The 12451-nt window shown below is 60.3% G+C and overlaps 4 protein-coding genes across 4 annotated transcripts; 2 read left to right on the plus strand and 2 right to left on the minus strand.

The window, feature by feature from the left end:
* Positions 1 to 483: 483 nt before the first annotated feature.
* Positions 484 to 2307, plus strand: BXZ73DRAFT_107142 (uncharacterized protein; the record flags this gene model as incomplete). Its single annotated transcript, XM_048016840.1, has 5 exons — positions 484 to 555; positions 660 to 678; positions 877 to 1222; positions 1276 to 1858; positions 2044 to 2307. 5 exons carry the CDS (start codon positions 484 to 486, stop codon positions 2305 to 2307), a joined length of 1284 nt encoding a protein of 427 aa, XP_047872027.1.
* A 1822-nt stretch (positions 2308 to 4129) lies between these two features.
* BXZ73DRAFT_107143 (uncharacterized protein) lies at positions 4130 to 6417 on the minus strand (the record flags this gene model as incomplete). Its single annotated transcript, XM_048016841.1, has 7 exons — positions 4130 to 4658; positions 4713 to 4890; positions 4941 to 5085; positions 5252 to 5785; positions 5853 to 6089; positions 6250 to 6308; positions 6360 to 6417. The coding sequence occupies 7 exons, from the start codon at positions 6415 to 6417 to the stop codon at positions 4130 to 4132; spliced, it is 1740 nt and encodes a 579-aa protein (XP_047872028.1).
* Positions 6418 to 8690: 2273 nt separating this feature from the next.
* Positions 8691 to 9710, plus strand: BXZ73DRAFT_107144 (uncharacterized protein; the record flags this gene model as incomplete). Its single annotated transcript, XM_048016842.1, has 2 exons — positions 8691 to 8942; positions 9390 to 9710. 2 exons carry the CDS (start codon positions 8691 to 8693, stop codon positions 9708 to 9710), a joined length of 573 nt encoding a protein of 190 aa, XP_047872029.1.
* Positions 9711 to 10690: 980 nt separating this feature from the next.
* On the minus strand, positions 10691 to 11821 carry BXZ73DRAFT_93043 (Clavaminate synthase-like protein; the record flags this gene model as incomplete). Its single annotated transcript, XM_048026568.1, has 6 exons — positions 10691 to 10781; positions 10839 to 10927; positions 10989 to 11060; positions 11114 to 11439; positions 11522 to 11622; positions 11658 to 11821. The coding sequence occupies 6 exons, from the start codon at positions 11819 to 11821 to the stop codon at positions 10691 to 10693; spliced, it is 843 nt and encodes a 280-aa protein (XP_047872030.1).
* Between the last annotated feature and the right edge of the window lie 630 nt (positions 11822 to 12451).

A 12451-nucleotide genomic window follows, 5' to 3' on the forward strand; every position in this document is an offset into this window, starting at 1 on the left:
TTTTTTTCAGTTTGCGTATCGTTGTGTCCACAGGTACTGAACACGCTGTCTAGCTATCTCCCTGGCTCTTTATAGCAGATCTAGGCTCCTCCGCCACCTGTCATCGAATCCAGATTAGTATGTATCTGCCATTATCTTCATTCTTTGTCAGGGCCCTTCTGAACTCCGGTTCCGCTCAGGACTGTCGGCCACCTCATCAGATCGGTGACCACCCACTCTCCACAACCATCCGACGGACTGGGTAGTTTGGGCGAGAGCGTCCGGTGGCTGAGGTCAAGAGTGAGTCCACAGCCGCACCCTCTCCCCATACCGTGACCAACGCCTGCCCTGCCCTGTGGCTGATGTCGATTGCTTACCCTCGCAATCGCCGTGTCCTCTCAGACGTGCGCGGTCTCGCTCTTTCATGGTATGGTTACCATCGGCAGGCGATGCCAGTCGTACAGTCGCATGTTCAATGCCTCATCGAAATACAAGACGTTGTCTATGAGTGTCGACCCGTTCAACGTGTACGTCGCTCGGGAATCCCTGGCGGGTGCGCTCAGGAAGCAGCCGAAGGTGAGTTCAGGTCATCCCTTTAGTTACCGCGTCCCGCAGCCGACGCTCCCCTGCGATGTCCATTTTGTCATGCAGTTGCTGACGGGGTTTTTAGCGAACTTTAGGTCTCGCGCTCGGACGAGAGTATGTCGCTACGTAGGCTGCCTACAAGCCGGCGTGGCGGACACTCCCGTAGCCTCCTCGACGTCTCAACCCGAAGTCGGAAGGGCAGTCAATGGTAGCAGAGGAGCTTTCTGCACTTTGGCTCCGCGCGACTACTGAGAGGTGTGTATCGTGCTACGATCGCGTGGGGCGACTTGTGCTGATGATGGTTCCATTCAGTCCGCACCTATAGCTTCTCTCTTCCCCGGTCTCTGCGCAATCACAACTTCTTGCGTTTGCGGCTGCTCCGGGGTCTTTATCCTCGCCTGCCCGTTGGGAGATCTTCATTGTCTTCCGCCACTCGGTCTCTGTTCCAGAACAACCCCGTCGAACATTCCTGTTCGACTGGTCAGAACCCACGAGACGAAGGACCGCTCGGCCAGTCGACTACCAAGAGCCTCCCACGTGCACATGGCAAGATGATCGTCTCGAACAAGGACTATGCCGCGAAAGAACTCGACGCTTCTACTCGCGTCGCGATGCTTGCGAAGGACAACACCCCGTGCACGCTCACTGCTCAGCCGAAGTCCGGCGGAGCGGCGGGTCCACCACCATCGACGCGTCTGCTGCAAGATGCAGAAGCACAAGGAGGGCTAGGGTCATCTCGCACGCCGCGTCGGAGTTCCAGGCACACTCTAATGTGTCCAACGAGTACCGCAGAAGCTCCAGAGTCCTCAACAAGGCCCCACCCGACGCGATGGATGTCGATCCCCCATCTCCACACAACGGCCCGACGACGAAGGACAGCACACAGCTCACGGTTCCGGTCTCTGTCGGCCACTGCGAAGTTGATGTCCCTGTCGCCGGCTTCACCCCGAAGTTCATGGATATCGACGCCCGCTCCCGTCGCCTCCAATCCCCACACGCTACTGCACCCGTCCGACGCGGTTCCGCCCCCAATATCACAGGCTTCGCCCGAACTCGTGAAGGAGGTCCGTCGCGCGGCGATGGGCGTGTCGCCGACTGCCTCCCGCGCACCAGTTGCCGCATTCTGCCTGACAGGAGCCAGCGGCTGCACGTGTTCGAGTGGTGGCAACAGCGGCGGCTCCGCGGGTCCGAGCAGTGGGAACGCGCGAACCTCCCCGTCCTGCGGCCAAGCTCGCCAGCGATGAGCGCATTGGACGGCACTCCCGAGTTCCGTCATCGGAAGGACGGGGAGGTCGTGCGTCAACGTCCTGGTCGACGAGCTCAACCCCTTGTCCCTCTTCGACGCACCCCGCGCCGTCGGTGGGCTATACGGTTGCTAGCTCGTCTTCGCCGCCGCAGGCCGAAGGGTCTTTGTCCTCAGACCTGTCGCTCGCCGCCCAGCTGTAACGGGTCTAGAACTCATGGCGGTCGGAACTCCAGTCTCCGAACGAGTGGCACTCGCCCTCGCCCCCTGCAGTGCTCACCGCTGCCGCGGGCACTTCCTCCCCCGCTCCTGTCCTCCTCTGCCAACGCCAAAATCCGCGGATGGCATTCCAGACCTCGGATGGACGCCCCTCGTCTGACGGCACGATGCGGGTCGCGGAAGCGTCGCCGCCGCCCCACGACGCGCGCAAGCTGCACTCGGACTCGTCGCCATCGTTGCTGTTAACGTACGACCCCGACCCGACCCGACCCGGAGTGTGATCAAGGACGGATGAGCCCCCGCTAGATCCGGCGCTAGAATGTCATTGTTCACGCGCGATCGCCGAGGGCTCTTCGATGGTTCAAGTCGACGAGGAGAAGCGGCGCGGCGGGCGAAGCACCGCGCACACGCATCCGCGTCCACATCCTCAGCGGGACCGTCTCCTCCAGCCCCCTCGACACGGCCGCAGCCCACCGACCCTCGCCGCTCAACGCCAACCTGGGCACGCACAACCCGATGCGCTCTCTCCATCTCCCCGCGTCGCCCTTCGTGCCCCACGCATCGGGCTCCGACCACCCCATGAGCCCCGCGTGCGTGCTGTTGAAGACGCGGAGCGTCTCGGAGATGCAGTCCGGCGACCTCGCGTCCGACGCAGGCGCGAGTCGAGGACGGCAGAGGTGCGACAGAGGAGTAACTACATATCCAATGTAGTGCCATGCATGTCGTACAAATCGCAAGCGTCATGAAGTACCAAGTATATATATATATATATGAGAGTCAGCGTGGCGGAGGCACTCGACGGACGGATCGCTCGCTAGTCGCGACGCTGCTCGTTGACGTCATCGCTCAGATGATGACACGACGGCGCCGATAGACGCCGTAGCCGGTCGCGGCACGCGCGTCGGGCACCCCGTCTCACTTGTACCCGTCGCCCGCCTGCAAGCCCTCCCGTACGACACCGCAGACGGAGAGGAGAAGATGAAGTGTGCCGGTACGTCAGCTCACGCCCTCGTTCTTGGGTTCCTCCCCGCGCGTCCCTCACTCTTGCGCGCGCGTCCCTCACTCTTGCGCGCCCGTCCGTCGCTCCGGTGCGTCCATTTTGATGTGCCCACGGCGATGACTTGGCCATGGTGCCATGGTGGAAGGCGTCGACGGCCGCAGGGTGTTTCTGGAGGGTAGATTCCGCTGGGGTCGTGTTCTGGAGGAATGGGCGCAGCTCATTCGTGCCAGAGGGACTCGAGGAGGCGTGGCGACGGTCCTGACGACGTCCCACAGGTGCAATACACATACTCTATGCCGCGGTGCACGCAAGTTCGGGCTCAAGACGCGCTCGCGCGCAGACATGAAGATCCGGACAGAACGATGAATTCAGCAGGCCTAAAGCAGTGCGCTGCCAGGTGTGTGCGGCCTTGAACGTTGAATCCTCAGCCACCGTTCACTGCGTGCCCGAGAGAAGGTGAAAAGCACCTTCTTGTGTGGTCAGTTTGGTGTTTCACCAACGAAGACGGTCACAAGGTAGTGATGGGTGATATATGTAGGGAATATCCCCATGCCTAGAATCACCAAAGAACTCGACATTACTCACCACGCGACGTTGACCGAGTTCGAACGGCGGGCGCTTCAAACTCGCAGACGTTTTAGATGGGACACTCGGATTCACGCAATCTCTAATCGGCTCGGAGTCGCACCCAAAGTGAAGTGGAGTGGGATATATTACGGGCCGGGCCTTATGGAGGCACATCTATGATCTATCTCTGATCTACCCATTACACAGGCGTGTTGTTCCAGGTGACAAAGTCCGCGGGTTCGTTGAGCACGGATGCGGGCGTGAGGCTTCGTCACGCGTGGGTCGCATGGCAGCGACCACGGCGCTGTCATTCTTCTAGGTTCGTTCCGGGGACACGCGGGCGTCGTGGATGCGTAGGCGTCCGTCGCCGCGTCTGAGAGTCATGCGTCCTCCTTCAGCCACTCCCCGTCCGTCGAGGTGTTGCGCTCCGTGGCGTCCGCGGCGAGAAGGAACTAGGCGTCCGCGTCGGAATCAGCGTCGGCATCCTCGCCCTCCGCATCCGCATCCGCATCCATGGTGTCGGAGGCGGACAACTTTCAGCCGCGAGACGAGCTGCTACCTGTGTTCTTCGTCGCGGCCGTGGGCTTGGGGCGCAGGGAGCGGTTCACAGACAGGCTGGACGAGCTTCGCGCGTGGCCGTTCATCGACCCGTTCGGCTTGTGGGCAGAGGACGGGTGGCGCCAGCGGTCGTAGTCGTCGTCCTGAGGGAGCATGGCAATGCTGAGTGGGGTATGGCTGCGGTGAGATGAGCGGTGGTACGGCGATGCGCCGTTCTCGCGCTCGTAGTCCTGGTCGCGATCTTGCCGGGAGTAGACGCCGCTCGAGGAGAGCCCGTTCAGGCCAGGGGCGCACGACGAGTGAGAAGGGTAGGTGGGGAGGGTGTCGGTCCGGTGGACGGAGCGGTCTGAGCCCGAGTGCAAGCTGCACCCGTTGGTGTACAAGCCTGGGGCTGCTTGCGGAATGCCCAAGGGGTGGATCGCCACAGGCTGGTTGTGAAGGTGGGCGTCCAGACTCATCGAGTCCAACGTCCCGCGACGTTCAACGCGCTTCATTTTCTTGCGGCATCTGCTGAGCGTGTCAGGAGAAAGATGTGAGGGTGATGCAGCGGCGGTTGCTCACCGATCGCAGACGGTGCCGGGGCCCTCAGGACTAGAGCCCCACTTCTCGACGCACTTGCCGTCCTTGTAGCGGCCGGCGGGTCCACACTGGCGGCAGAGGCGTTGGCCCAGGTTGTTGGTCGCGGGAAATCCACCGCCTCCGATGGTGGCCGGATCCGAGATGATGCTCCCGTCCGGACCTGCAGGACAGCCAGTAGAGCGCAAGGTGGCTACATCGCAGAGGACTCACCCATCGCCATGATGCTCCCGTTGCTTCCCAAAACGCCCGGCTTGGGCTTCTTGACGCTCGGGCCGGTTTGCGGAGTCATGAAGATGTGGGTCGTCTGTGTTTGACCCGACAGCGACTGGCTGCCCTGCATGGCCATCCCAGGGTGCTAGAATTCATGTGGATGGACCTGCGCCCGCGTGGCATGTGGTAATCAGCGTGGCTGGGCGACGAGGAGCGGCCGTGCGGACCCTGCAGTTGCTGCGGGGGCATCCCATCCGCAGTCGCAGCGTCGATGAGCATGTTGTCGAGGCTCATGGAAGTCTCGCGCGAACCGCTGCGCGAGCGCCGAGGAGCGTCCATGAGAAGTAGAGCGAGGCCCGAGGGTGTCGAGGCTGAGAGTGGTCCCCGTGCGAGTGGCGGGGATCATCGTGCGGGCGGGTGGGGTAAGAGTAGTGGGGGCGGAGGCCGGGCGGACTCTCCTTGGAATAGAACATGACAAAGCGGGACGCGATGAGCTCCTGGAGAGTCCATCCACGGCTATGCCAACGGCTTCTTCGGAAGGCGTCCCACATCTTGCCTGAATCAGTGTCGACGTCGCTGAGGTAGACGTAGCAGATGGCGGAGACGGCGTAGTAGCGGAACATGGAATTGATGCCTTCCGAGAGCTCGGCACTGCATACAGCACGTGTCGACCCAAGCGTACCCATACCCGAGCTTTTGGGCACGCTCAAGGAATGATCGAACTTTTGGAGTGAGGCGATCGCGTGGGTTGAACCATGGTGGTGACGATCGGTGTGGCTCAGCACGTCCTTGGACGGGTGCAGGAGCAGGGGACAACGGTATCGAGGAGGACCTTGGATCTGAGTCTGTCGAGGGGTCTTGGGTCTCGGATGTCAGCGCGGAGGAGAAAATATGTGCTTCAATTGCGCTCACCTGGCTCGCATTCAGTCCCGGGTGTCCTCCTATCTCGGCGATTCCCGTCGGTGCGATTGCGGACGACGGGGGAGGTCTCGGAACGGCAAGGAGGGGGCAACTCGAGCGTCTGCATGATCTGGGATTCCACTCTACGGAGAGCATCTTCCACGTCTTTGCGAGCCGCAGATTCTTTTGAGATTGCATCGGAGATAAGAGCGCGAAGATCGTGGCGGAGAACGGCCGCTTCTTCAGAGACTGCCTGGGAGATGAGAGATCGCAGCTCAGCTCGGAGCAAGGGACGTTGGTCTTCTGGGAAGAAGGTGCTGTTGGATTCTACGTTCAGCTTTTGAACCTTTTGAAATGTGTCTTCCTCTCCTCCCCAGGTGTGTGACAGGATGGCATATCCTCCACGAACATCTTCAGGTTGAGGAAAGAAGACGAGGTTCGCGCGCGCGGTACCCAGGAGCCACATCGCTTCTATCACGAATATTAGCATGCGCGTGGCATGCGCGGGTAAGCACGAACACCAGGTGAGAGTTGAGGTGCACAGTTCGCGGGAGGAGTACAGACACTTCGGGAGCATGAGTGAATGCGATACAGAGCATCGGAAGAGCGGACGTACAGCGAGTATCCAAGACGGTCGATGGGGTTTTCTGTACTTGATATCGCGGATGGAGTCGATGGCTGGGAGGGGATGTAAGATGGACGAGGGGAGATGTGAGATGGGTCGAGACCGAGACGGTAGAGGGCAGGTCGCGGCGAGAGAGACCGCGGTCCCACACGCCCACAACGCGAAGTTCGAACATGCGGTGAAAGCAGCCGAGAGCGTCGGAGCGTCTCTCTCTCTCCTGAGATATGACGGCCAGCAGAGCCCGGGCCGGCTTCGCGCTCCCGGGGCGTGATGACCTGCCTTTCCTCGAACGTGTCAGATGTAGATATCGATGTCGTGCGTGTTATCCGCTAGGCGAAGCTGAGAGCGCTCTATGTCATTCGTCGAGAGGTAGATGTGGCCCGATACTACCTCGGGGGAATGTACGCACGCCGGTAAGTGGCGCCCCAGATGTTCGACGATGTTTGGATCACCGGAGCAGACAGTAAACGCGCGCGAGTCCCTCCGCACCGCTCGTGGATGCACGCGAATGTGCACAACACGCCAGCTGAGCGAGAAGCGGGGGATTAGAGAGCCGTTCAACGCCGTCTCCCGGATGAGCAAGCGCGGCAGTGGCCGCACAACCTCGGAGGTAAATATGCACTCCTGAGATAGATGGCCAGCTGATCCCACATGACTTGGCACCGCGGTGCGCTCGACGACAACGCCTAATATCGAGGAATACGTACCGAACAGAGGCCCGTTCGGAACAGGCTTACACAATGTCGTGGTGCGGCTCAAGAATCGGAAAGGAAACGGCGGGGAGAAGCGCTTACACACACGACATGTTCCGTGTGTTTTGTGTGGATGGTGAGAGCAAAGAGTCGGAGTTGATGCAGTTCACTCGCGGCGCCCACAGGCACCAGCGCCAACGATATCACGGTCCGCATTCTCCGAGGCGTAGACGCGCATCGCCATCGGGCTCAGCTCCGTCTGAGAAGAGCAGCTCGTCCTCTTTCCCCGCCACGCTCCCTTCTCATACCACTCCCATTGCGTACACACCTTTCCTCAATTGTGCCACGACGCACTCGCTCAACGCGACACCGCAGCTGCTTCTATAGGTTGTGTCGTCTGTGCAACGTCGCAAGCCGAGAGACGGGTGCCAGTGCGCGAGGGTTTTTGTCGCATGGGATATACTTGTGATGTGTCGTTCATCCAAGGTGCGTCTCTCCGTCTGAAACAACTTTCTGCAGCTGGCCAAACTTCTGCTCTTCGCCACAGACGTCATCAGCCCTCCAGGTCGGCCTTCGAGACACGCTTTGAAGTTGGGTCCTTCCATCTTGGCTATTCCAACTGGGCGACGAGGATAGGCGAATCCGGATACACCTGAGGATGGATGGAGGGGTGGAGGCCGTCTGCCGTACGTTTGGATCGTCCTCCTACTCCATACCTGTTGTCTTACGGCCGTCGTTTCTCTGCTCAGGACCCGACGGACCCAAAGATCGCTCACTTAAAGGCGTAATCCATGCACGAGATGGGTGGAGGCGTTTCAGTCGCTATGGTCGATCACGAATAGCAGGATCATGGTGCTCGTGTGGTACGTCCTGCTCCTTGGATGTTTCGTCCGGTCTCGATCTCCCCATACTGCTCCGAGAACACCCTGTTCTGACACCCTCGCATATAGTCGGAGGCAGCGTCCGATATATGTGTGCCTCTTAAAACGCATCGTCCAACCCCCAGCTAGTGCTTCCGTGATCCAAGCCCTCTCACACGCCCCGTGGTATGTCTCCGTTCCTTTTACACCATCTGCGCTGGGCCTCATCTCTACGAGTCTTCGTTTGCAGTTCCATACCACTCCCAGGAACGACGACTCGTCCCCTTCCTCGCGGGCGCCATCGAACCCATACTGAAGCGGCGGAGATCCGGCCGACGAAGGTCCCAGGTGACGGATGAAGTTCTGGGCGGGACGACAATGCGCGGTGACGTACTCGAAACGCCGATCGTGCAGGAAGTTCCCGTCTCTGCGTTGCTTTTCTCAAATGCTGTCCTATTGTTACAACTGGTGAGCGACACACTAGACCATATTTTCGCGGCACCAACTCCCCTCTCATTACAGCCTGTTGCGCGCTCTCGAAAACCTGTCGACTCGACTCTCTACGGACGCACCCGAACTTCCTCCTTGGCTGAGCGTTACGCCCGAATCGATCTTCATGGTGTTGCGAACGCTCGAGCTCCGACTGGAAACAAAGAAGTCGACCAAGCCCACAATGTCGGGCCACGCCCGCCAGAGTTTTCGCGCAAACCCACTCACACCGTTCAGCGGTATACCCGGGGTGGTCGAGAACTTGCGGTCGCGCGTGGACATCAGCGTTGCGCATGAATTGGAAAGCATCAAGTACAGCTTCCTCCGGCTCACGGACAACGAGATCGTGCAGATGGATGTTGTCCCGCCCGACGTTCCGCGCTCGGCGAGTGCACGCAAGTGGGTGAACGACAACATCGAGAGGATCATCGACGTGGTCCACAGACTCAGTCCGGCCAGATTGGAACCCGCCTCACAAGTTGTCGCGACACAACCCTACGCGCCCACAGAGGTGTCTGTCAAAACGAGACGACACGTGGGGCGCCCTCCGACGAGCCTCCTCGCGCCCCACCATCCCGGCTTCCCCGTTCCGACGCACTCAGCGTGCTCGCCGTGCGAAGCGGGGCCGTCCTCACAAAGTGAAGTTTTATAGGATCGCCAAATCGTTCCATCTGCCGATAGAGCTGCACGATCGCCGTCCTGGTGTGGCACGCGCGTGGGAGGAGATTGAGGAGAAAGGCGGGTTGGTGCCAACCCTGAGGCGGAAGGTGATATTTGTCCGCTTCGCCCTGTCTATATTTTATCTGAGGCTTTTGACCCAGGTTGTTTCTCGCTTGGAAAGAGATTGACAGACACATTGCCTATATCGACGGGGCTCCACCAGGCCGATGTCCTCGGCGGAGGACTCCTCGGACTCGAGGCCGCCACAGCCGGGCACCGCTCCCACTACTCGCTCTCCCGCCAGCTCGACACCCAGGGCGGCGACATCTTCCGCCAGCGGATCGAGGGTATGCGCGTGCGCTTTCCCGGCGGGACCTTCGCCGTCCGCGTCTACACCTCCTCCCCTCGGAATCCGACTCCGCGGGCGCGCGTGATAGGCGTCGAGCTCGCGGACGGCACGACGGACCCATGCGACCTCGCGTCTTCGCGATCGGGATCACACCCCGGGACGACGTCGCGCGCGCGGCGGGGCTCGCTGACGTAGATGCCCCCGGATCGTCGTGCGTCCCTCGAATTAGTGGTTCCGCTAGCGCTTCTTCGACCTTGACGCACGTGTTGCTCTGCAGGACGGCCTCGTCGCCGCCGTCGGGAGCCTCCCCGCGCTCCGGGTGCTCGTCGTCAGCATCTTGTGCTACCTCGTCGCGGACCCCCCGGGCGCGCGAACGAGCGGATGCAGCTCGGGGAGCAGTGCACGGAGTTCGAGCTGTATGCGGACAGGGTAGGATGGGTAATCCCGGACCCGGGGTACGGAGGCGGTGGGGTGAGTAGATCTGTCGTTGTACACGGATTTTGGGCTCATTTCGTGTGTTTTCAGGGACGAGATTTCTGCAGAACCGCGCGGCACGGAGCATGTGGCTGGGGAGGTTATCAGCGAGGGTGCCGTGCACGACGAGTTGCGTTCAGAGTAGGGAGGGTGATGTTCGTCGACCCTCCGTATCGTGCCACGCGTGTTACGTTTGGCTCTACCTCTTGCTGTGCTACCATGCGCGAAATAAACATCCGGGTTGTTGTTCATGCCGAGCGCGCCCATCGGGTACACCAAGACCTTGCAGATGAGGCCGAGATTTCGATTGTCCAGAAACGGTCGCCTACATGGGTTGTTTTTCCATGTCCACGCACGGGTCCCCGTCCGCAGATGGCGCAATCGGGGTGTTTGAGACGCATGTGTCCATCGAAGGCTACGACTGTACATACTACATACACGTTATTCGAGGCTCTTCAGATCTTCCCCTGATTCGGGATTGCCGTGTCCTCGGTACCCCGCCTATCCCTCTAGCTCTCTGAACCCTACCGGCTTCATCAGCTCTTCGCAAAAGCGCACATCGGCAGGACAAGACATACCTTGTAGTTCGTCACCCGCTGCCAATTGACCCTCCTCAGCAGCCGCTCCATCACCGTCACGCCAGGAGCCTACTTGTCCGGGGGCGCGTTGGCAACTGCCGTAGCGATCCGCTCGCTCTGCTCTCACAGCGCGCACAGCTCGATGGTGTCGTTCGGGCGGGTGAAGAACACGACGGAGTGGCGTTCGTACTGGGCCTGCTCCCGTGAAGGCGGGCTGGGAAGGGTGTGAGACGCGGGGTATCGGATAGGCACGTCGCGCGGACAAACTCACACGACACAATGGATGTTGGATCGTAGGATGCCGCCAGAGAAGATGTTGAAGGCGTCGCCAATGTTGCAGATCGCGTGTCCGGGTAGGGGCTGAGTGATGAACGACTGCGTGAGCATGAGCGCGGCAGATCGAGAAGGGTCGCTGGCTGACCTTGATGTAGAACCACTGGTCAGACCCGGGCGGGAGCACCTGCAAGCCGCCGAGGCGGCTGTGCAGCAACAACTGTGGAGAGGGACGTTGGTATTACGCGAGGGGACACGCGGGGAATCACTCACCAAGGTCCCAAAGTCCGTGTGCGCCGTCAGGAACGTCTTCTCCGGCCCAAGATACGGCGGCGCCCTGAGGAACCGCGCAATGCATCCGCTGAACCCCTCGACCTTGTGGAGAGATGCGAGCGTGCCCCCAGGGAGTCCGAGCTTGTCCTTGAGGACGCCGATGATGCGGTTGTTGATCGCGAGCGACTTCTTCACAAACGGCGTGATGGTGGACTGCATCAGTGCGTTGACGACGGAGGGATACATGCGGCGCGCGACGGCCGGCCAGGCGAGCGCGTCGTCCTTGAAGATGTTGACAAACTCAGGTACGTCGCGCGTGCCTTTGTCTGCCTTGTAGCCGCGCCGATGCGGAGGTTGGTGCAAAGTGCAAAGGCAAGCGGTTGGAGAGAACGTACCCGAACGAAACACCCTGCTCAAAGAGGAGCTTCTCTTTGAGGGTAAGAGCGATCGTCTCTTCGCCCATCGCAAACATACCTTCCGCTTCCTCGTGTACGCCGTGGTTCATGAGGCTTGGAACGGATCGCCGGTTAGTCGTAACGTTCACTCAAGCACAGAGCAGCCACTCACTACTAAAACCCCGTCTCCGCAGCCTTCCAGAGCCTCAATCTCGTCCGCATCTCGAGCTTTGATACGCTCATAGTCGATCACGAAGAGGGGGCTGGTGGGAACGTCCTGGGGGGAAGGCGGGTACGGTGTGAGACCAGGCATCGCGACAGGTATTCAGGGAATATGGATAGCAGCGTACCTATGCTCCTTCAGTTCATGAGAAGACCAGTCTCGGCACTCCGGACTCCGCGAGAAATGTGCCAAACTTGCAGCATGATCTCATAAATCGGAGAGGGATGAAGTGGCGAAGTGAGAGCAAGGTGCGTCTCGGTGGGGGTTCCGCGGGGCAAGATAGATGTGGGTGTGGAGTGGTTCAGTGGGTGTGGAGGAGGTAGTGGATGTCCGAGCCGAGACTCGAGAACGCGGCGCCAACACACGCGACGGCTGATGTAAGCGATCGGGTCCGACTCGTCGCTCGTGTGCAAGCCACATCTTTCAACTTGTTCTTCAGCCAAGGTGCGCTTCTACTTATATCGATGCCGAACATGCGTGTATGTTCGTGCCACCATCATCAGACTTGTTTTAGCTGACGTCCCCCCTCCGTGTTCAGGTACTTCGTCGCCACAACTACGCATACTTCTTGGAGCACTTGAACGCAGGCTGCGGGACCGCACGAGTGGAAAGAATTTGACGCGACCACATGAGCCACGACTCTCGACAGGCTGGCCGTACGAGCTCCTTGAAGAGCACACAACTCGACCATGTGACATCGGAAAGCTCTCGCGCCCTCCG

Source organism: Epithele typhae (assembly GCF_022376455.1).
Source record: "Epithele typhae strain CBS 203.58 chromosome Unknown BXZ73scaffold_101, whole genome shotgun sequence".
In the NCBI taxonomy this organism is placed as follows: Eukaryota; Fungi; Basidiomycota; class Agaricomycetes; order Polyporales; family Epitheliaceae; genus Epithele; species Epithele typhae.